Source organism: Vidua chalybeata, chromosome 1 (genome assembly GCF_026979565.1).
Source record: "Vidua chalybeata isolate OUT-0048 chromosome 1, bVidCha1 merged haplotype, whole genome shotgun sequence".
Lineage (NCBI taxonomy): Eukaryota > Metazoa > Chordata > Aves > Passeriformes > Viduidae > Vidua > Vidua chalybeata.
Genome location: NC_071530.1, coordinates 111103932 through 111126800, shown reverse-complemented (window position 1 = coordinate 111126800; position 22869 = coordinate 111103932). Strand labels below are relative to the sequence as shown.

The 22869-nt window shown below is 40.5% G+C and overlaps 1 protein-coding gene across 1 annotated transcript in view; it reads left to right on the top strand.

Annotated features, from left to right (window-relative positions):
• Window positions 1-22590, top strand: part of LOC128785532 (ethanolaminephosphotransferase 1-like) — a 56145-nt gene extending 33555 nt beyond the window's left edge. Inside the window, exons 6-10 of the mRNA XM_053938221.1 lie at window positions 3149-3257; window positions 13347-13395; window positions 15421-15601; window positions 18540-18722; window positions 19845-22590. Of these exons, the coding sequence (XP_053794196.1) occupies window positions 3149-3257; window positions 13347-13395; window positions 15421-15601; window positions 18540-18722; window positions 19845-19910 (588 nt within the window). The 3' untranslated portion in view covers window positions 19911-22590. The remainder of the gene's footprint in view (window positions 1-3148; window positions 3258-13346; window positions 13396-15420; window positions 15602-18539; window positions 18723-19844) is intronic.
• The last annotated feature ends 279 nt before the right edge of the window (window positions 22591-22869 follow it).

Below are 22869 nucleotides of genomic sequence, written 5' to 3'. Positions count from 1 at the left end.
TTAAAAACACATCTCCCCAACCTCTCCCTTCTTCCTGGGTTCTACTTCCACTCCCCCACTGGCACAGGGAGACAGGGAATAGGAGTTATGGTCAGTTCATTACAGGTTGTTTCTATTACTGCTCAGGGAGAGGAGTCCTCCCCCTGCTCCAGAGTTCCTCCTATGGGAGACAGTTCTTTGTGAACTTCTCCAATGTGAGTCCATCCCATGGGCTACAGTTCTTCATAAACTGCTGCCCCATGGGTACCTTTCCATGGGGTGCAGTCATTCAGGCACAGCCTTCTTCAGTATGGGTCCCCCACAGGATGACAAGTCCTACCTGGAAACCTGCTCCTCCCTCCATGGGTCTGCAGATCCCTGCCTGCTCCAGCATGGGCCTCCTGCAGGTTCACAGCTTCCTCTCAGGCACCCACCTGCTCTGGTGTGGGGACTTACAGGTGGATCTCTGCATCCCCCTGGATGTCCATGGGCTGCAGGGCACAGCTGCATCACCATGGGCTGCACCACAGGCTGCAGGGGAGTCTCAGCTCTGGTGCCTGGAGAACCTCCTATTCCTTCTTCTCCACTGACCTTGGTGTGTGCAGGGCTGTTCCTCTCCCATATTCTCACTACTTTCTTCTCTGGCAGCAATTACAACTGCACAGTAAGTTGGTTTTTTTGTTTTTGTTTTTTTGGTTTTTTTTTTCCCTTTAAAAAAATGTTACCCCAGAGGCATTGTCACCATTTCTGGTTGGTGCTGCCTTGGCCAGTGGTGGACCAATCCTGGAGATGTCTGCCATTGGCTCTGCTGGACATGGGAAAAGCTTCTAGCAGCTTCTCACAGAAGCCACCCTTGTAGCCCCCCTGCTACCAAAAACTGGCCACACAAACCAAATGCAGTTATTTGATTTGGGCTTCTCATTTTACAAAAGGCTGCAATTATTTTTACTTGCTAGAGACTACATTTAGATCTGAAAAGTACTAAAGCTGACTGATGGTAGAGAGATAAGTAAAAAACTTGGCCATCTTTTCTTAAGTAAAATTATTCAGTTGAACTTAGGAGCACTGCTTTACTTTTTTTTTTTTTTCACCAGCAGTGCCTTTAAAATAGTTTATACAGCTGATTTGCTAGCTGGTTTATACAGCTTAGGCTTTGCTAGTAATGTTGACAATCTTCAATTTTTTTGCTAGCATAGGTTAGATCAAGGGACACAGCCATTTTCTCATCCTTCAGGCTTTCTAAAGGAGGTCTGCTTTCTAAAGCTGGAGACTGCTTCAGTGTAGTCAAAGTGACGAGTCCTTAAAAAACAATATACCAAAATTTTGAAGCCAAGGAGTGTTTTTTTTCCATATGCTACATCTGTTAAGAGGCAATCTCGACCTGGGAGTCTTGCATCACCAAATCCCAGGACAGGGCATTCCCTGTGAGACCCCACTGCATCCACACCCCTGTTCCTAGACATGCACTGACATCTGACAGTGATGCTCATGACTGCCCTGCCAAAAGTACTGACTGTAATAATGGTTAATACTGAAGTTCCTCTTTTATCACTTGCCAAAAAAGTCTGTTCAGGATTCAACGTGTGAGGGTAAATTCAGGCTCCATCAAAGCCAGTTGGAGTTTTGCCATCAACTTTGATGGGGTCAGGATTCCATCCGTCATGTCTTATGGGTAATATGATACAATTTCTTCAGGAAGCCAAATGTTAGCTCTGATGCAGTGAATTGCAAAACCCATTATACATGTCCTTCACTAAGACCAAAATTTGACTCACTGTCTTCAGTGGCCCAAGACATAATGGCACTCCTGGTGCCTGCTGCTCCTTGCTGTGGATCTGTTGTGCTGCTTATTCTTGAAGAGGCAGTTCAAACATCCACTTCCACAATGCAAAATCCAAGCAAAACCTCTTAAAGACCTACATACTGACAGGGCAAGAATCTTGATTTCAGATACAGAGAAGTAAGTGAAACCAAATGTAGCATTATCTATGTGTAATAGAAGTTTAAGCGACATCAGCATTTAGCTCTTAATCTGTGATCTTTAAAAACCTGGTAATTAACAAAGAGATTTTCAGTGTATCTTTGAGTTAAAATTTAATAGAAGATCTTAAAAAAACTGGTAATTAACAAAGAGATTTTCAGTGTATCTTTGAGTTAAAATTTAATGGAAGACCAGGAATGTGCTTGTTGAAGTTCAAATGGAGAAAATACATAACATAGAAAAAAAACCTGTGTATTAAAAAACCTGATTAAGAAATAGTAAAATCTGTAACACAAGTAAAGCTGGAAACCATTTTTTTCATCCCAGAGTAAGAAGCTGCACTGAGTGGAAAATATAAAGGTTACTGAATGTTACTTGGGAATAAAGAGATGAATATGCAGTTTTCTAAATGGCATTGTAATTAACATCGTCATTTTAATTTAGAGCTAGTGTAGCATGAAACATACAGCCCCTTATGGGTCCTATGGCAAAACTAAGCAGCTGAGAACAAAGCAGGCTAGAGGAGGGCAGCAGTCCCTCTAGCTGGGTGCTCCTGAGTCTTGTGTATGTGTTCTTCCACTCCTCATGACATCTACGTGATTCTTTTTGTGTCCTGTAATGATGTTACTGTCAAACAAATTAAAAATCAGGGAAGACTTCATCTACTTCCCATTCTTTTTATTTCTTCACATTCCATTGAATATTTTTATTATTTTTTATTATTGTTTCATACGAGCTTAGGGTTTTTCTTCCCCCCTCTCAGTTATTCTGATATGATCAGTTCAAGGGGCAAAGCTGCAAAAATAACCACATTACTAATTCTGAAGTCTGTATCTAAAAACAGGGAAGTGCACGTGCAATGGGGATAAAAGTGGCAATAAAAGTGGATTTAGGTGTTTTGAAAAGGTAAGTCAGTAATACTTACCACATATAAACAGATGCACACATTACCAGAGAAGCTGCTTGCTTACCATATTTCATACATTTTAAATAATTCTGTTGGTGACCCTGCAAGTTGCTTCACTGCTTAGAAATAATTTTGCCATGGCAGCAGAAGGTAAACTAGGGACAGGAGGTAACTAAAAGATTTTTTTTTTTTTTTACTTTTGCATTTGTATTAAGATAATAAGTGAAATTCTCTACCTTTAGATGTAATGGATTGAAAATATGTTATCTTTTTTTCTGTAGGTGTTAATAGCAGCATATCTGCTCACCGGTACTGTTGGTGTGGAGGTCTGGCAGAAGCCTTTGCTGTTTGGTTATTATATTACAGATGTATTAGTTATCCTGCTTATAGGTAAGTGTCCAGATCTATGCAAAAGTGTACAGCTTCTTAATTATTTTGATTTGATATTTTTTATATTTTCCTCTTTTGTTTGGTTTTACTTTTGTAAGTGTTGGCTTGTCCAAAAATACATGAATAGAGATAATTAAAAGGGTTAATACTGGAAAACTTTTAAAAAGAAGATAACTTTGGAATTTTTTTTTCCTCACTGAATTACTGTATGCTGCATACAAATAATATAGAAAATGCTCCTTATCTGCATGTGCAGTTCAGTGCAGTGTGCTGGCTTGCTGGGCTCCCAAAGTCTCAGGAACTCTTCATGTCACTCAGGTAAAATGTCACTTACATTTATGTATATTCTAAGTTTAATGTTTTGGCCTGGAGCACACTATGTTCCAAAACATTATGTACAGAGGGAATGAAGACATTATTTAAATAATTTTATATGCACAACTGTAAATATGAATAAAAGACAGGTTGTTTCTAAGCTTTTTAGTATTCCTTTGCAAACAGAAGAGATTTATTTTTCATACACAGCAATAGCCTATTTGGTCATTATTTGATACTGTCAGTGTGGTTTGAAATGAGCATTGAATGTTTTTTGACTGCTATATCAAGACTGAGAACATGAGCACTTACATTTTAATGAGTTAAAAATATAGAAGTCTTAGCTGAGTATCTGTGTAAGCAAAATGTCTTTGATGTGTTGCTTGAAAGGTGAAGAAATTAGCATATGCATTTTGGAGATTTCTATATGAGCATACAAGTGGTAAGAAGAGGGCACCAAAATGCTGTTTGACATGAACACTCCAGGCTTGCATCCCAAGAAACATCTTCTGCCCTTGAGCCAAATGGAGGACTTGGTTTTTGGTGCTTCTCTCATGTCAACTCAATAAGAGCCATTTGAGCATTTTGCACTGATGTGTGCTTTCACCACCCTCTCCCTATGGAAAAGTTGTCAGCAGGTACCACCTCTTGCCCCAGCACCGTTTCCCAGAATTCCCAGATTAGAAAGGACCCTGTGTTCAGGCTGTGCTTTCTAATGAGCAGTGTCTGCAAGGATGTGGTTTTGTACTTTACCCGAAAAAAACCCAACAGTGTGTGACCAAGATGATACAGTCTTTTTCTAGTCAGACCTGATTTAGGCACTCTGAGGAAAAGAAAGAAAGGAAGGGGGGAAAGACAGTGGTTGCCTTTTCAGTGGTCAGTGAATTATTCACCTTTGACAGAGGTGCAGCTGTAGACAGGGAGCGATTTGTGCTCTTGAAGCAGCACTGCAAGCCCAGGGGAGATGGATGCTGCTCAACCCAGAATTAGGGGGCAGGTTAGGGCAGCGTTAGGTGCTAGCAGAGGCCAGCCCACTGAACACGCTTGTTCTTGTGCTGCACACATCAGTGCTTGGTTCCTGTCACTAAGACACATGAGAGCCCATTCAGGGAGTACTCTGATGGCTTCCCTTGCACTTGGGAAGCCATGGATGAAGGTTTAATTCAAACTGTTAACATAGTAGGAACGTTTGTGGAAGGGAAGCATTTCAGAGTTATCAGATCTGCAGGTGTGAGCATCCTTTTTCATACTCTGCCAGAACCAGCTGCAAAGCAATGTTTGATGGACTGTTCCATTAACAGTAGAAAGAACTACTGCTTCTGTCTTCTGTGGTATGCTTGTATGAATAGATTTGTGAGCACAGAATAGTATTTCTTCCATCACTGTCCCTAGCAGAGTAGGCTTAAGTAGGAGCCAAAAGGTTTCTCCAAAAACCTTGTCTCTAGCACACTATGCACAATGGCAACTTTTGCAACTTAGTTGAAGTTAAATATGGGTTTAGAGTATGCAAAATAATAGTCTTGGTTGACTCTGTATTACAGAATCATCACAGTGCTTAGTAAATCTCTTAGAATCAGACACTAAATTTAAATATAGAAAAAGTAGTATCCTTCCACTAAGGGTCATGTTGGTCCAGAAAACACTGCCATTTCATCTTTGAATCTCAGCTCAGCAGTAAGGTGATTATCATTGGGTAGCCTGTGTGCAGTGACTAGAGATATGTGAAATTTTTAGAAGCTTGTGGTAAATTGCAGGACCCCACTGTGACTGCAGAAGAAGTACTTGTCTAACCTACACCAAGGGCCAAGCAGCCAGGAAGATTCAATTATTCTCTCCCTTAGAGACTGCAACAAGTGTGTCTTGCTCAGCCAGTACCATTTGTATCAGAGAGCTCACTCTGGTTTGCTCAGTTAAATGCCTTTGTGGCTAGTTAAAAACAAAGTGGGCCTCTGATGCTTTTTACAAGCTAGTTTCCCAGGATCCTGAGAGGAGCCATTAAACCACAAATGGCTGTGCTTAACCATCTGATGGCATTTAGTAGTCACTAGTGGTCCTTCTAACAATGAACCTGTAGCTGCTCCATCAATACTTGGCATTTGTTTGGTGCTTTTATTGCTCTGTACACAACAGGAGTTCAGCTGCTGAGCCGTGGCTTCTCCAAGAGCAGCTGGGCTTTAGCTCCTACCTTCTGTGGTGGGAAGAAATCCAAACAAGATGCACAAAAGTGTTTTTCAGATGTCTTTCGTGGAGTTTTCTGAGAAAAAAATAATAACCCATGTATAACCTAAGGACGAACTCTACAAAAGCACCTCTTTAGAGGAAGCTGTGTTATCACCAGGTGACACTCACTCATTGAAAATAATGGAGCTTTTATCAGGTGCCAGAACACACAAAGATATGCATAAAAGTGCAGCAATACTGGTGTTTAGATTAGATGTTTTAGGAAAGAGAGCTTTATGTATGTTCCTGGGAACTGTCTGGCACACTGTGAACACCTGTAGGAAAGCCAAGTCTTGAGCTGCTGAGCAGTGAGTGACCTCAGAGGACTACCCTGTGAAACAGAGAAACTTCAGCATAGTATTTTATGGGAATTTGTCAGCTACCCAGCAAACATGATCCTGTAATTTTCACTGGCAGTGAATGCAATTCCATCCTTCAGCTCCAAAATGCACACCTAGCTGGACCCTGAATCAACGAGGAAGGTCCTTCTCCTGTTTCCAGAGCATGTTGACCTGGCTGCTAGGCAGAAATACCTTTTGTCTCCCAAGATGGGAGCAGACAGACCCTTCTAAAGTTATGTGCCTGTGTGCTCATCGGAGCTAATGACTCTGCACTCATCAGGGCTCCTGTGGGTGACACTCCAAAAGTTCTCTTGGGATTTAACTACAGTTGTCCCATAGCATTACCTGGCTAACTAGGGTCCCTTCAAAGGGCAGCACTGGGGTGAGAGCTATCATTTATTTTCACCCCTCCAGGGCATCCCAAATGCCTAACATTCCCTGTCACTCTGCTATCAGGTTGACAACAATATGAAATATTTACAATAAGCATTTTAAAGCAGCCAGTTCTGTACATAAATTCTAGTACCACAAATGATGTTGTAGACTTTGTGAGCAGATTTTCACTGACAGGTAGGCATCTGTAGTTCAGGGAGCAGCATTACTAATTGATGATGGTTTCTGTCTCACGTTGCTATTAAATGACCTGTAGGTGCATGCTCTGCATGAAGCATTTCCCATGTTTGGGACCTTCATACTTGCTCTGTATGAAGATTTTATAATGTCTAATGAGATTTGCGTTCAGGCTACAATCCTTTCCTGGAGAAAGGAAGATGGAGACATGCATCTTACTGGAAATTTCTTTTGGTATATTCTTTTGCTCAGAATTGACTGAGGGCTTGGAAGTTGTGGTGGGATGTACACAAAGAAGCAGGGTTAGCACATCAGCTTCATTCCCTAGGAAGGCAAATTGGAAAAATGATGCCTGGATGCACAGAGTTTCCTGTTCCTTCTCGGTATTAATTGCAAGCACAAGAATAGATCTCATGGGAAAAGGATCACTCAAGCATGGTGTGGATATGTTATACTTCATCAGTGCATGGCACATAGGGCAGACTATTGTGCAATCCAGACATGGTGTCATATCTGAGTCTACTATGTGTGGTCAACAGTGCCCAGGTCTGGCTACTGAAGCCTGTGGCAAAGCTGAAACAAGTTTTCAATGTGCAGGTTTGAACACAAAATGTGAATTGAGTATTAATATCTGTCAGAGATCTGAAACTTGAACTTTGTTTTAGAGATGGGGCCAAAGCATTCAGAATTTTTGCCTATGGTGTGCATGGGTTTGGGTTCTATGCGGACTTCTACAGAGTGTTTTTCTTGATGGTCACTCTTCCCCAAGCTACTCAAATACATAAAATGAGGAGTGAAAACATAAATGAACAGATAATAGCAGCAAAAAAAAATAACAATGAGGCCAAGCTGTAACATTTAAAACATGCCAATTATTTGAATTCCATCATAGTGGGAAAGCACAGTTACTCCTCTAAAGCTATGCCTTGTACTTACACTCTGCTACATTCTGTGTATCAAAGGAGGACACACAAGTCCTTGCCATAGGTGTTCATACAGTAGCCTGCCCCTTTTTCAGTGTCAGAAATTGTTTAGGAGGCCACAGTCAAATTATGAATAGTTTCTGGCCCCTATGGAATGATGTCATTCTGTAGCGATTTCCTATAGTTCCCATTGCAAAGTGGCTGATGGTTCTGCCCTAGTGATGACTTGCTGAATGATTACATGTTAAGTGCAGTGTTTTCAAAAGGTTATTGCTCCAACAGGCTTTGACCAGTCCTGCTCAAGAAGCGTGGTTAACATGAGTTGGCTTCTACGTGTCTGTCACCAATTCAACATTTATTAAGGCATTGTTGTGACAGATTGTACAAGGCTCCATTAAAGTAAGGGGTGTGAAATACTCACCTGTCACTTGAGATATATTTTTAAGAAGCCACTGAGTTCATGTTTGGAGTAACTCATCTGAACCAGTCAGAACAATAACCCAGAAAACAGAGCGCTCAAGGCCAGAGGCAGAGCAGTGTCACAGGATACTGATTACAGGTGGGAATGAGTTTGGTGGTGTTAAGGTGTGAGGAGTCATTTCAGGGGCTCTGGGACCCCCAGGAGAAGGTCAAACAAGGGAGCTCACCTGGCAGAGTCCTTCTGGAAGCCAGTCTGGGCTTTTCAAATAAAGGCACTGTTTCCTTGGTGCTCAATTCTTGCTGTGCCCAGAAAAAGAATGATGTTTGAACACAACTACATCAAAGAAGCAGCTACATCCATAAACTAATTCTTCAATTGGTACTAAATTCCTCTTAATGCTAATTGTTATCTTACAGCTCAGTTTGAGATAAATGCCATGTGTAATTCCTTAACACTGAAAATAAGGTATAAAATCAATAAACATGATAAACACATCTCTTTTCAACAAGCATGATAAATACATCCCTCTACAATCTCTATATTCAAAAAATATCTTAGATGCTAAACATCCAAAACCTACATCAACTTTGTGCATGAAGACAGTGCTTATGTTTACATTATGTTCTCTTAATCCTGTAGAATAATTTCATAAGGTGGATTTTGGGTGTATTTTTCACCCTAATGTATTCAGACTTTACAGGCTCAATTAAGTCTGCAAATTATATATTTGTTTTCTAAGATTTCCCCCCCCCCCAACTACTAAGTGGTGTTAGGTTTGTCATTTTATATAGTAATAAAATGTAATGCTTTTTAGTGGACAGCTCAAAATGCAATTATGTGTTTGCATAGTCAATTAAAAGAGTTGTCTGCTCAAGACATGCCAGAGAAGGTCACATTGTTCAATAGAAAGCTTCTGTTCCAGAAACAAGTGCTTTTAAAATGTTCACCTTTTGATGAAGCTTGCTTCCAGGCACTGATCAGTGTGCTAAACATTCAGCGTGTTAAGATATTTTCATGTGTCTTCTAGCTGCTCTAAATGTGCAATGAATTTGAGAAAAACACCATGGAAAAAGTATTTAAATATTTTTCCAAGCTAATATTGAGGCCTGGATATTTTGAATCTAATTTTTCTTGTCTGGTGGCTAAGAAGGGTAAATTATAACATCCCATTTCTTTACAGCAAACATTGATTATGACGAATTATTAATCTAGAGATGGAAAGGCCAAGCAGTGTACTGAAGAAGGCCATGCAGAGGTGTGGGCAGCTGAAGAATGAGGAGAGTGATAGTATTTAATTTGTAAGCTGAAATGCAAGTACAACCACCTGCTGTTAGAGTTGGTCAGCTTCTTTGATATACCAGAAGGTCTGCACAGGCCTCTTCCCTGCCTCCCGAATGGGATGAGTGCTCTGGGGAGTATTTTTTGGGGGGCATGGTGCTTTCCTGAACAAATCCACACAACCTCCAAGGCAGTGTTCACCTAAAATTACATCCCTGTATCGCACTGTCTCATTTTTGACTTTTTGATTTTTAGCTATCCGGAGAGCCAATTCTTAACACATAAAATTTCAGTGCTCTTCTTAGGACAGTTTAAGGATGATTCATTTGCCAAGAATTTACTAACAAAGGGACTTTATGACAGCAAAGGTGTGGAGAAGATAAACTGTGAAGGTTATCCTTCCTTTGAAGCACTATAGCTTGTTTAGTGGTTTAGGTGTCTTGGAGTCACTTCTTTATTTGGCTGTGTTTAGAGTCTGTGAGGTTTTATGTTTTCAGAAACGTGGCTACCTGCATCAGGCTGATTGCTTTGTCTGAGTGCCAGCTTGGGCCTGTTGGGTGCTGAAATAGCATTTTCTGGAACTGACAGTAGTGTCAGCAGTTTGTTTTCTCTCTTTCTCTACAATAACCAAGTCTGTATTTTGCGGAAATGCCTGAATTAAATCAGGTACAACAGCCACAGTAACTGCAGCATGTCCTGGAAACTACCTGTCTGCCTGTAGATCTTCAGTAGTCTTTAAATTTAGTTACCTGAGCATTTAAAATGCCCTCACATAATTAAAATATATTACTGTTAGTCCAAGTAACATGGGTGACAAGGTATCATGGTATTCATCGTGTGCTAGCTTTTAAAAAATATTATTATTTTATTCAGCTGCATCACAAAACACCGTATTGGTTTGGAATTGAATTTGAAAGCAATAAATGAAATCTAAAGTTGTCCTTAAGATTGATGGGAATTGCCTTTTGATCTCTTTTATACACATGTATATATATATATATGCACACATATTTATATGCATGTCTGTGAATGTATATGTGTGCTTCTGTACATATACATATTTGGAAAACAAGATAATGCCTTAATTTCTTCACTTCGGATATGTCTTTAATTCTGAATTTCTGAATGCATTGGGATTTGTTTGTTTGTTTGTTTATGCTTATGTTTGGCATTTTTTAATATTGACAAAATAATTCCTAATAAAGAGCTTTAAAAAGGTTTATTTCTCTGAAAAGGGAGTTTACATTGTGCAACACAGAGGACAGACGATAGGATTGTACCTAAATCCGAGGATTTGGGCTTGATACTTTCAGCCTAGCGTGACACAAGAATTCCCTGGATATCTGTGCCACCCATCTGTGCTGTGGTATTTCTGCCTTTATTATAGGCCTGTGTTCTTACAGTTGGGTCTCAGATTTTAAATCAGCTGTAGAATGGCAAAATACTAAAGAAGAAACTAAAAAATCCTGGAAGGGCTGTATACTACTTCTAAGAACACTTGAGGAGTTCTATTTGCCCATATGTGTTAAAACATCTAATGTGCTGAAATTTAATTCAAAAAATTATTTTAAAATAAAATATGTACATTTAGGACATTCTAACAAAAAAAAAAGCTCCATGATCATCACTTGGGCAGAGCCTGGGTGGCTGAGTGCCAGGGAGCCAGCAGTGGGTTTGCTTTCCAGGCTGCACCTTTTGTTCCTCAGAGCAGCAGGGAATGGCAGCAATGCGGATGGAGCAGTTTAGCTCCTGGGCACAAAGGGATCCTTAATGCCAATTAAACAGCAGATTTAATGAGTACCAAAAGCAGCCCCCCAAGCCAGGCCTCTTTAGCTAAAAAAAGATGGGAAAGCAACATGTTGTAGGAAATGATGGAATTCTGAAAATCCCGTAAGAAACGGGGAACACCCTTTGCTTCCCTGCTGCATCCTCAGCTCTCTCACCATGCTAAAATCAAAGCCGTGTAAAAATACAGGGGAGTAACCAGTGGGACTGCCCCGTTTGGAAAGTGGCTTTTTGCTAGCTGGGGGACTGTTTGTGGTCAGTGTGTTATTCCTAACAAAAATGGCACTTCATAAAAATAACAAATTGTTGGCAACCATTGCTCTTTGAATTCTATTTCTAGTTCTAGTCTCTATTTCTGTTCCTCTCGGTTGCTTTTCTCCTAACAAATCAAACTTCAGGATTGCAGCAGGAAATTTAGATTTAACCTCAAGAGTCAATGTTTTGTCTCATGTCTGCTCTAATGTGATACAGATGTTGGAACTGCTGTACGTAACTCAAGATTTTATTGAACTAGCGCTCCCTGCCTAATAGAAAACATAGCTAACTGGAGTGCACATTAAACACAGATCACTCTGAAGGCACTAAGCCTGTGAATTCTAGAAATATATTGACAAAATACTTGGGATATTACTTCAATTGCACATCCTTCAGCTGTTTGATAGGGAGTTTCTGCCATAGTAAAGAAGCAGAGCCCTTAATTGTTTTAAAAAGCAAAGCCAGAAAGTAAACATTAAAAAGAATGCAATACCTGAAATTATTTACAGGCTGGCTTTTCTTTTTTTTTTTTTTTCAATTCTTTGTTTCCCTCTCTTTAGCAGATAACCAGAAAGACTGGAGAGACAGATTATCTATTGCATCCCTTTTTACTTTTTTTTTTTTCCAACAACCCCGATCTCCACTTTTCTTCCATGTTGTTTTCCTTTTCTTGAGTTGCCACTGTGGCCAGAGCTTGCTAAACACTTGGGTATGTCCTTGATGAGGACTGAAGGGTAAACACTAACATTTCTCAACACACTGCTATGTCTCATTAGCCCCAGTACAAAGTCATCTGAAATCATATCTTTCCTCTATTCATTTTTCCCCTCCATATTGCTAAAAATGAGATTAAAGTTTTCTACTTTTCTGTACAGGCAGCATAGTGCTTCTTAAATGAGATATTTTGGGTCAAAACCTGAAAGTGTAACACATCAGAGGGCTTTTCTTGCCCATAATAAAATAGGAATTATGTATTAATTTAGTGCATCACACCCAAGTCTCATGCCCTATAATAAAAAAGCTGTGCAGAAATGTGCTACCCAAAGCAATCTCTAAGCAGCAAATTGACCAGGGAAAACCCTCAATAGAGAAAACGTGGGGGAAAAGTGCAAACCAAAGAGCTCTACAGGGAATGATATAGATTTAAAAAGTAATATATATTTTCACCTAGTTAGGACTGACTCATAGTGGCTTTTTTTTGTTTAAATCTCAAGTTTCCACTTGTTGCTGAAAGTCTTCTTTGATTCTTGGGTGGACCAGCGTATTTTGGATGTGGGTGTTAGAGGAGGTACAGCTGGGTCTTCAGGCAGCTCAGGGGTTGATAATACCAGCAGGGAGACACAGCATTAGCAAAGGCAAAACCCTCGTGCTTCGTGGGTTAAAGCTGAGCTCCAGAATCATCACAGCTGTGTTAAAAAAAAGAAGTAAAAAACTCTCACTTGTTCAAATTATGGATGTGTCATAAAAATTAATTAATTTCAGCTGTTGTATTATCAAAACAAATCATTAGTTGACCCTTAATATTTTGAACTATAAACTTATTTCCCCACTAATGTGAACAGCCCAGCTTGAAGTTTATTGTCTTTCTATATTCCACTGGAAGGCTTTTGGTGTTAGACTCAGATTTTTCTAGATAAACAGTAGCTCATGAAAAGTAGGGTCGTGCTGGGTCCAGCAGACAAACCTGTATGAAAAAATAATTGATCCTATCTATTAGCTATATCAGAATTTTTATTAAAAAATTCTATTCATGTCACTCATTACATAGGAAATTCTATATCAGCAACTATTTCCAGCCGTTAGCTTTTGGGAAAAAAGAGGACAGTTTTATATTGCCTAAAGCCCCCAATCTCAGTTCATATCCTGTAATGAGTACAGGAATACCGAATCATTTTTAGAATAGTACACAAGGTCTGTTATCATATGAAAAAACTCTGAGGTCATCAGTGTTGAATTACATATTAATGTTCTTCTCTTCCAGGCTTCAGCTTGTTTCTATCATTTCCACAAACACTATACAACATTCACAGGTAAGTTAGTTAACACTAAATAAGTTCTATCAGCTCCTATTTAATTCAGCTCATATTTAATGGTTTCCTCATTTATAAATAAATGTAATGCTTGAAGTAGACTAGCTTCTTTCATCCAGATGCTGTCCTGATAATGTTGTAAAAGGTTTTTCTGGTGAGTTTTCAGAATCTGACTGGTTTCTTTTTCATGTTTACAACTCTCTCCTTTTCCTTTCATTTGCTGTTCTCCAGGCAGTCTCACAGTGGTCCTGCACAGTAAACTGATAAAGGCTCTGTAGTAAAAAACACTGCATTTTATTTGCAATCAAATGTGATTTGCAACTTCTGCCTTCGCTGGGTTGAATTCTATAGCTGATCATCCTGCACTCTATGAAGTACTTAATTGTCTTCCCGGTCCTTCTGTAAAACTCTCCTCTGTATGAAGTCTGCAGATAATTACTATCAGATGTAAGCTAGGCAGGTGGCAAGCTGTGATTACATCTAAGAACTGGCTTGCTGCACCCAAGAATTTTATACACAGTTAGTTTATATTCCAATGGCCTATTTTTATTAATGCTGCCTGCCTTCCCCTAGTATTTGCTAGCTCATTTCACTCATCTGTCACTTCAGGTCTCTCAGGTCCTAAGTGTCCTGGAGGAGGGACTGTCACTGCATGTCTTCAGGAATTAGTGAAAGCTAGTATTAACATTTAAATTTCAGAGAGGCTATAAGACCATGTCGCATCTCTCCTACACAGCCCTTTTTGTGTGGTAGTACTCAGTGCAGTTACCAAAAGCATGCACAGCCCAGGGTTTGGGGCAGGAAGTGTGGAGAGTTGGGAGATGTGGGGCAGGAAAGGCTGAGGACCTGCAGAAAGGCTGGGCTGTGGGGCAGGGGGCTGGGAATCAGCCGTGCAAGGAAATCTTGTTCACAGATGACTGAGAGGGAAGCACCTTGTGCATGTCAGCCCCTAGCAGTAGCAGCCTTTGCCCCAATGAGCATTGAGGGTTTGGTTTCCTTCCTTTCCTGTCAGGACTTTTGTTTAGTATTTTCCTTTTCAAGTCATCACTTGACAAAGTTCCTCTCAAGCCTTCCACTGGACTTATAATTCCTGGAAGAGAAGAGCACAAAAATTTTAAACTACCAGTCAGGTTTGCTTGAATGATGCACGCACAAGCTCTTTGGTGATGAAGGAGTTTTCCAATAATCTCCTCTCTTTCTTCATCCTGATGCCTGTTCTCAGTTGTTATTTTAGGAGTAGGTGATTCCTTTTTGGCATGAGAAAGATATTTCTTGGATTTTTGTCTAGCTGTTTCTATTAATACTAAGTTCAAAGATTTTAAACAGGACCTTTCCCAGTACATTTAAAACACAGATTTGTTCTTGTGAACTAGCTGTATGAAGGGATGCTTTAGTGGTAGTGAACTTAGTGCAATAATTTCCTACCTTTAAAAAACAGCTTAAAATACCCAAGAAAACACAAGGTATCATTAATTTTTTCTGTGCTCTAATTAGCCAAAAAGCCTCCCCTTTAGGCTGTATTTGGACTAAAGTACCTAAATCCTAATGTACAGGATTCTCAAGCAGTATGACCTCCAGGCCTAAACAAGAGCAATACCTGCCAGCCATGTGCTTCACTCTGCTGCTGCTGAAAATGTGGGGTGTATTGACTGAAACAAGTTTATGTCTCGTGTTAGAAGCTTCACCCTCTCAAGGTGAAGCTATTACATTTTTGAATTCACAGCATGTCTGCATGCTTGAGAGTACTGCAGCTCACTTTGGGTGAGTTTACTGGTCCACTGCCAGACAATGGTGAGCAAGCAAAGCTGATCAGGAGCTATGTGAATAAATCAGTATATTTTGACCCCAGAAATAATTGTTACTTGGGTATACTACAATTTCTTGTAAAATGTCTGGTATCTAGCACATTTGCACTGGTTGCAAGATGAATTCTTGGGCTGAGTTTGGTCTAGAGTTTGAAGTTACTGTGTAGAACTAGAATGGATAAAATTACTTTCTCTACAAAATTATTGTATTTATTTCCAGAGCACATTTAAAGAAAACACTGAAGAATGATTCTCTGTATGAAGGACTGCTACCTCTTGTGTCACCTCTGTTGCTGTTCATTCTTCTTACAGTCTGGGTGGTTTTATCTCCAAGCAACATATTAGCAAAGCAACCCCGACTGTTTTTATGGATGGTTGGGGTTGCTTTCTCAAATGTTATTGTAAGTATATTTGAGGTGGTGGTATTATTTAGAGATAGTTTTCTATTTTTCTGTGAATAAGCAGAAAGGAGCAGAAAATGTAGCTAAAATAAGCAGAGTCACACAGCTCTTTTACCTCTGTGTTACACTCAGTCTCATAAAAATATACCACAACACGTGTCTGGACTGGGGACACCTACAGTACTGAAATCCTCCTCTGCCACAGTGTAACACTTTTGTGAGGGTTCTGGTTTGTTTTCTGAGGGTTCTGAAAAACCCTAGGGATGCCTTACTTCCAGAAATAGAATAGATACTCCCCAACATACAGGCAGAACTGGAGATTCGTCAAAGTGAAGGAAAGGTCAACATTGGCACAGATTTACTAGCAAGAGTGGAGGGCTTGTAGCTTTCCCTTGCTCTTGTGTCCATTACTGTGGTCCATGCATTCCTGTATCCTGCAGTTCAGCTGATCCTACATTTTCCCTTCACCATTTAGAAAAAGGCTGTACCAGTGACAGCACGTTTTAGGGAAAGGTGTGAAGAGCTGTAGGGGCCTCGTGATGGCTCTCTGCTCACAGATTAGTTTCTCCTATCATGGAAACCAGTTTCCCTCCTTTCATTCCCAAGGGACAACATAAACTTCTGTGCAGCTCTAGCACAGGCAGCCAGACAGTGGTGCTGAGCCCAGGTAACCCAGGGCTTTCTTTTCTGGGGGAAGCCAGAAGAGCAGCCAAGCAGAAAGGTGTTCTTGCATTTAAGCAAAAATACCCTAGAGGATAGTGACTAGTGTCATCTTAGGAAAATAGACTCCAACACCATCTAAAATCTTGCCATTGAGCAATGCTACATCCAGTTTAGAAAGTGGAAGGCTAGAAGTGTCTTGTATTATGAGACAGATCTTCAAAAATGTGAGGTTTTAAAAGAGAAAGCATAACCCCTTTAGAAATCTGAATTCAGGAATGGAAAAAAGGCTATAATTGTGATGTGTGTTAGAGATATCCTATAAATGTACATTTCTGAAGGTCACAAATCAAACAGTTCCATCTTAAGGACTTAATCTCACAAAAATTATTTGATTTTTAGATGTGTTTTATTGTATGCATTATTCATTACCTAATCTACCCCTTTTTCTTAAGAGAATAGTGGGAATTCCAAAATGAGAAATACAATTGCTTCATGCCAGTAGGGAAAATGCTTTCAGAGTTTGGCAGATGGCACATTCTGCACATACATCTTAACCAACCAAGAGTGATTGTGGCAGGATGCTTGCAGAAGAAAAATAGTAAGGCAAACCAGACCTTTCTTTACAGGCTGCAGTTTATCAGAGACTGAGTGCAATACATATTCTTCAGGCTTTGTTTGTTCTTTCCTCAAAACATACATTGCAGTGTTGGAGGCTTGTGAGAATTAAAAATGTATGTGTGATAGTCAACATTTTAAAAGCAAGCATTAAAAATGTATGGGTATTAGTTGGAATTTGTAACATTCTAGAGTTCAAAATCAAGCTTGCATTTCCTTTCACCTCTTCTGGTTCCTTAGTCAAGTTTCCTCCAGCATCACAGGAAGGCTTGTCATGGCAATACTTTTCTTCTCCACGATAGCCTGACACATTGAGTTTCCATTACCTGTTCTGCAGACCACAAACTGCAGACCATGGTTTTCTACCTGCCATCCCAGTTCCAGTATCTGGAACTTCTCACGCCTTTGGCCATGTATTTGGTCAACCAAATATGTAAGTATAACAATGTGAAATCCAACCTATGGTCAGGTTCAGTTATGCAGGCAGAAAAATGATAGCTTATAGATTGCTTTAGTGATTTATGTTACTCTCTAGAATGATTCCCAAAGGACTCATAAAACCAGTGTTATTTAAAAAATTCACAATCAATACTGAGAACATAAGTGAAAATATTAACATTAGGTACAAAGGCTTACTTATTCTACTATTCAAAGTTAATTATTTTTTCATGGTTTATTTTTGCATTCTTCAGCTTCCACAGCACAGGCAGTAAAGCCAGTATTTCTTTCCTATGGTCAGACTCCTACTGCTGCTGTCATAAGATTTCAGGCACTACACAGGGAATGAGTTTTTCATTCTTCTGCTGTTTTCAGGATACATAAAATCTATTTTTAACCACATTTCAATTTTGACTGAAACTTAAATCAATAAAATATTTCAGATGTGCCTAAATTCCTTTTCTTTTTTGTAATGGGAATGATATTTCTTAAGGAGCCTAAACCAGACAAAACACTTTGGTGTGCTTAATTGCTTTTAAAATACTGAATTTCAAGTAAATTAGTCTCATTATGTTTCCAGAACTCAGTAGAATTAAGCTAATTGCCTTCAGTTAAACCATGCACCATATATTCATTTTTTCCACCATTCTGAGTGGGATCCCTTTCTCTGGGCCCCCAGCTGCATCTCCAGGGAGCCCACTGCCATGATTGAGCCAAGAAATTGGTGTTTTAGTACATAAAGGAGTGCTAGAAAAGAGAAACAGGATGTGAAAAATGTCGTATATTGACTTCCCTCCCTTCTACACAATGAACCAGAAGATATTTCTGTCAGGCTGCATGTTTAAAATACCAGCACACTCTGCCAGTGATTAATTAGGTGGTGGCACATTTGATTTGAGATCACAACTTTGTGAGCCCCTGTGAAAACATAAGATGGCAAACAAATTCCCCTGTTGTGAGGATGTGCTTCTGCTTATCAAGTGTATCAAAACACTGTGTCCAGGAAAGGGTGTATTTTAAGTTGTAGTGATGTCCTCTAGGACTCAGTGAGGCACCAAGGTGTGTACCTACAGCAGCCTTCTCACCAGAAACAAGCCCCATTTTGAACTGCAGCCTTGTTTCCCCCTTACCCAAAGCAACCCATAGAGAAAATGGAAATACTTTTCCTTAGACCCTCGGGGCTGGCCCAGTGCTTCTCACCTGGCCCCATTTGCTCCGACAGTGCAAGGTGATCATCTGCCAGATGAGCAGCACCCGGCCGGAGCTGTTCCACTGGTTCCTGTTCCCGCTGGCGCTGGTGGTGTACGCGGCCATCTCCGGGCTGCTGGGCCGCATGGAAGAAGCGGTTCTCGGCGTGTTCACCACCCTGGTCACGGCTGCCCACGTGCACTATGGCATCTGCGTGGTGAGCAGAGGGGTCTGGAAACAGCTTCTGCTTGGGGCATTGTCTAGGAGTCGGAATGTTTGTGTTTTGGGTTTTTTTTTTAGTCCTGTGTGTTGTTTTATGTAGTCTAAAGTTAAAAAAAAAAAAAAAAAAGAAATAGGTTTATTGCAGGCAATGCCTTTTTGCATGTGCAGCAACTTCAGTGACATGAATTATTCCAATGTAGCCAGCTGGTGTCGGCTTTAAACCCATCAGAATCAGAATATTTATGGACTGGTTTTACGTAGCAGTCGACCCATGAGGCATGAATGCATCAACCTCTCTTCTTTTGCCTTTCTTCTTCCTAAGGTCACTTGACTGAAAAAATAGGAAGGTAAAATGCAAAGTGACATAAATAGAAATAATAAAATAAGGTCAACTTTGGTTTGAATCTGCAGGCAAAATAGCTGTCCCAATTTTTTTCTTGGCCCTCTGCTAGCATGTCTCAAGCTGGTGACATGAATAGTTTTCCAGTTCATTCAATCTTACCAGCACATTTTTGTCTGCTACATCTCAGTCTTGTCATTGTCATCTGAACTACTGCTTAAATTGAGTTTTACTTTTTTGATGCCCACTTTTCTAAATTGTCAAATGATCCTTTAGCAACTGTTTTAAAGGCTTTAGCTTTTAGATAAAACACCTTGCATGGCAGAGGTCTCATTTCAGAGGGAGCTGGTCAGCATTCTTTTGTTTAAGCCACAGCAATGGGATGTAAGGATTTTTCTTTGAAAGCAGCCTTTTGTCAGCAGACACTGGTGGCACAGTAGAGTCTACCCGAGCATTGATTGACATGGGTCTGTTGGTGGGGGTCAGAATGGAAATACCTGGTCAAAATTCACAACTGACTGAGGGGCCCAGCTCCATCACAGCTTATGTCACCTGTGAATCCGGTCTGTAGCCATTTAACTTCCCAGCAGTGTGTTGTAAGAGGAATGTAAGGAAAACAGCTCTCTTGTTTGAATACTTACAGATCCCTGCGTACTGAGGGATCCCCAGGTATGTGAGGACTGTGGCTGAGTCCTCCCCCTCTTACTAGGAGAGGAAAGGCAGTGAATTGTGAAGCACATACAAAACAGGCTGCTAATCTCTGTGATTTCTCTTTAGGGTAGGCAGCTGAGCGAGCACTTGAACATTTACATCTTTTCCCTGAAGAAACGCGTCCAAGAGTGAACACCTGCACTATGATCAGACTGTAACATTTGACATGGAGATTTGCAGCTCTTCTGATGTGATAAACAGTTGGAATGAATCTGATTAAAATAACCAAAGAATAGAATAGTACAGATATCTGAACCACTGCAACAATGAGCTATGCAGCCAGATGCTTCATCTCAGAGGAAGATGCCTGTCCAGCAGAGAACTTTACCGAATTGTTCTGTTGATATTATTCTTTTCACCAAGCCTTGTTACTCACCTCTCTTTTATCTTCCTCCTCCTTACCACTGTGTCCAAAGTCCTGGATAAATCCATGTTGGATTACACAAGATCTTTGGTGGTTTATAACCAGCACTGGTTTTGCCCAGCCTAGTCACCAGTGGGACCCCAGCAATGCCAACCCTCCCTGTACATCCTTCCCACTCACACATCTGTGCCTGCTACATTTGCCATATTTATTTTCTCACGACTCATTTCTTCCACACAACCTCCTGAAAGGCTTATGCACATTCAGTCTTTTCCTCACCTCATATGAATGTGTGAAGGAAAGAGAATAAGCTCAGAAAGCTATGGGTACAGTAAAGTGTTTTTGAAATGTACAGTTTTTTCCCCATTTTCAGCATTAAGATGAGTCTCAGCTGACCTGTCAGAAATGCAGGCTTAATACAGCAGCAGCTGGCCCTTCTATTTATTTTCTAGGCAGTAACAAGCACATTGTTTATATTTCAGTAGCAACAAACAATATAGCCTACAAAGGTAAACAGCTGAAAATAAATTTGGCCAGCAAACCTTTGAAGATTTGCCTATTTCTCTTCAAAACTAGTTTCAGTCCAACATCATCTACCAGTGCAAAATGCTAAACAAGTCATTATTTGCCTGTGTGCTTGAAGCAAATTCTTGTGGTTTTAGAAAATGCCATAGGAAAGAGAAACAAGATTTTTTTTTTTTTAAACATTACATGTTTGCATGCAGATGTAAACTGCTCCCTTCATCTATAATACAGGTGGTTTTTCTGTGTGCCTTGGAGGAGGGAGTAAGAATTTGAGTTTCATGTCTTTTCATATGCTGCCCTAGCCAGAGGGCCTTTGTGGCCTTGAGCACTAATTAAATCTGTCCACTTCCCCAAGGTAAGCACAGAGGGATGTGATTGACAGCCTGGCACATTTATTAACTACTTAAGCATCTCACTTGCCAGAAGCCAGGTGGAAGTGCAGTTTTTGAGCTGCTGAGCTGAGTCTGAAGTTCATCTTTTTCAGTTCTTAGACTGTTTCTGTGGGTTTATCACTAGCCTGATTATTTTTGCCCCCCGTTAACTTACCCTTACATCTGCAGCTCCTATTAATATTTTCAGCTGAGCACTGGCAAGTTTTATGAGCAGCTTCAGCTTAAGCTGGTACCACCTGTTACAGCAGTTGCCCTACCACAACACCAGCAGGGCTGATTTCCCCAGGCAGCCCTTACCACAGGCACCAGGGGACAAGCCTGCACATCCACTTCCCCTGTTCACAAAGCAGTTCCTTCAGGCTTGAAAGAATCCATGTTCCGCCTACCAAACAAGCACATGGAGCATCCCACCCCCCAAACAACCATCAGATGAGTCACAGTTCAAGCAGCTCCAGGTGTGAGTCAGGCAGAGGAGACAGGTCATGCTGTAATGCTGAGTCAGAGGTTTTGCCAAGAGCTGGGCAGGGAAGGGAGGATGCCCTTCAGCACCACTGTGGTCCAGCACAGGAGGCATCTCCCAGGCTTCCTCCCCACCGGGGTGGCAGCCATGCCTTTACCCTGTGTGATGCCCAGAGAACATGGGGTGTCCACAGAGGTGCTCCCTAACTGCCCAAGGACTCCCCTGGAGTAAGTCTGAAATCTCTTTATTTGATGAGGTTTGCCAAAAAAGGTCGTTCTGACTGTATTTGAAGGGGAGTGATGAGTTTGATGTTGCTGCAAGCACCCTGCAGTCTCAATATCTGATGAGGTGAAATACTACATCCGATACCTGATACACTGCCACAAAAATCTCACCTGCTTTATAACGGCAGTTTGTATTTCACCTTTCCATCACAAGCACTGAGGAGACTCTGGTGAGAAAAGAACTGGGATACAATAAACAAAAATAACTTCAAATTGCATGTGGTCATACAGGAGAAACTCTGTGGACAGGCTTCCTTTTTCCATCTGTCTTGCACTTAGGAAACAGCTGGAAATAAGGGTCACAGAAGCAGTGCAATTTGATGCACTGGAATGGAGTATTTTGAAATATTCATTAAATGAAATTATAAAACTTGAACTACCACACCCTGCCTGCACTTGTACCTTTCTAAAGAGAAACTGAGTGTCACTTTTAAAGGACATTAATCTCTGGCCAGTTTTTTTACCTTGTATATGAAAACATGGCAAATAACTTCGTTTTTTCTCTTTAAAGCAATTTTGTCACTACAATCTGTATAAAGACAAGTGTAAAAGAGATCATGTATTGCATGGTGTATATATTGAATTATTAGCTGTTGTAGATGACAAGTGGTTCAATGAATAGGAAGAAAAATGCCTTTGTTCATAGGGCTGTACGGTCAAAGATTTATTTTGCAGTCAGGTATGTAGATGACCTAACAGTCTAACAATATATTTTTTTGGTCACATTATGGCAAAAAGTTTTCAACTATCTGAACTGGAAAATTTATAATTTTTTTTTTATGCTTTAGAGCATTTGCACTAGTCCAAGGACATGCCTTCCTCCTGGTCTTATGAAAAGCAACTAAACATGAGTTTCTCTCCCAGGTTTGAATGCCTGGGCTGGAAATGGGCTCCTCTGGTCCCTGCTTCGTCCTCCCCCACTTTGTCAGAGGCCCAGGGATACCTGGAGCAGAGGGGTGCAGGCTGGTGGCTCACAACAGGGTCACTTCAACACAGAGGAAAAGAGACCTGATCCAAGGCTCGGAACTCTTGTGCTTGAGCAGCTACAAAAGACCAGAGCTGTGAG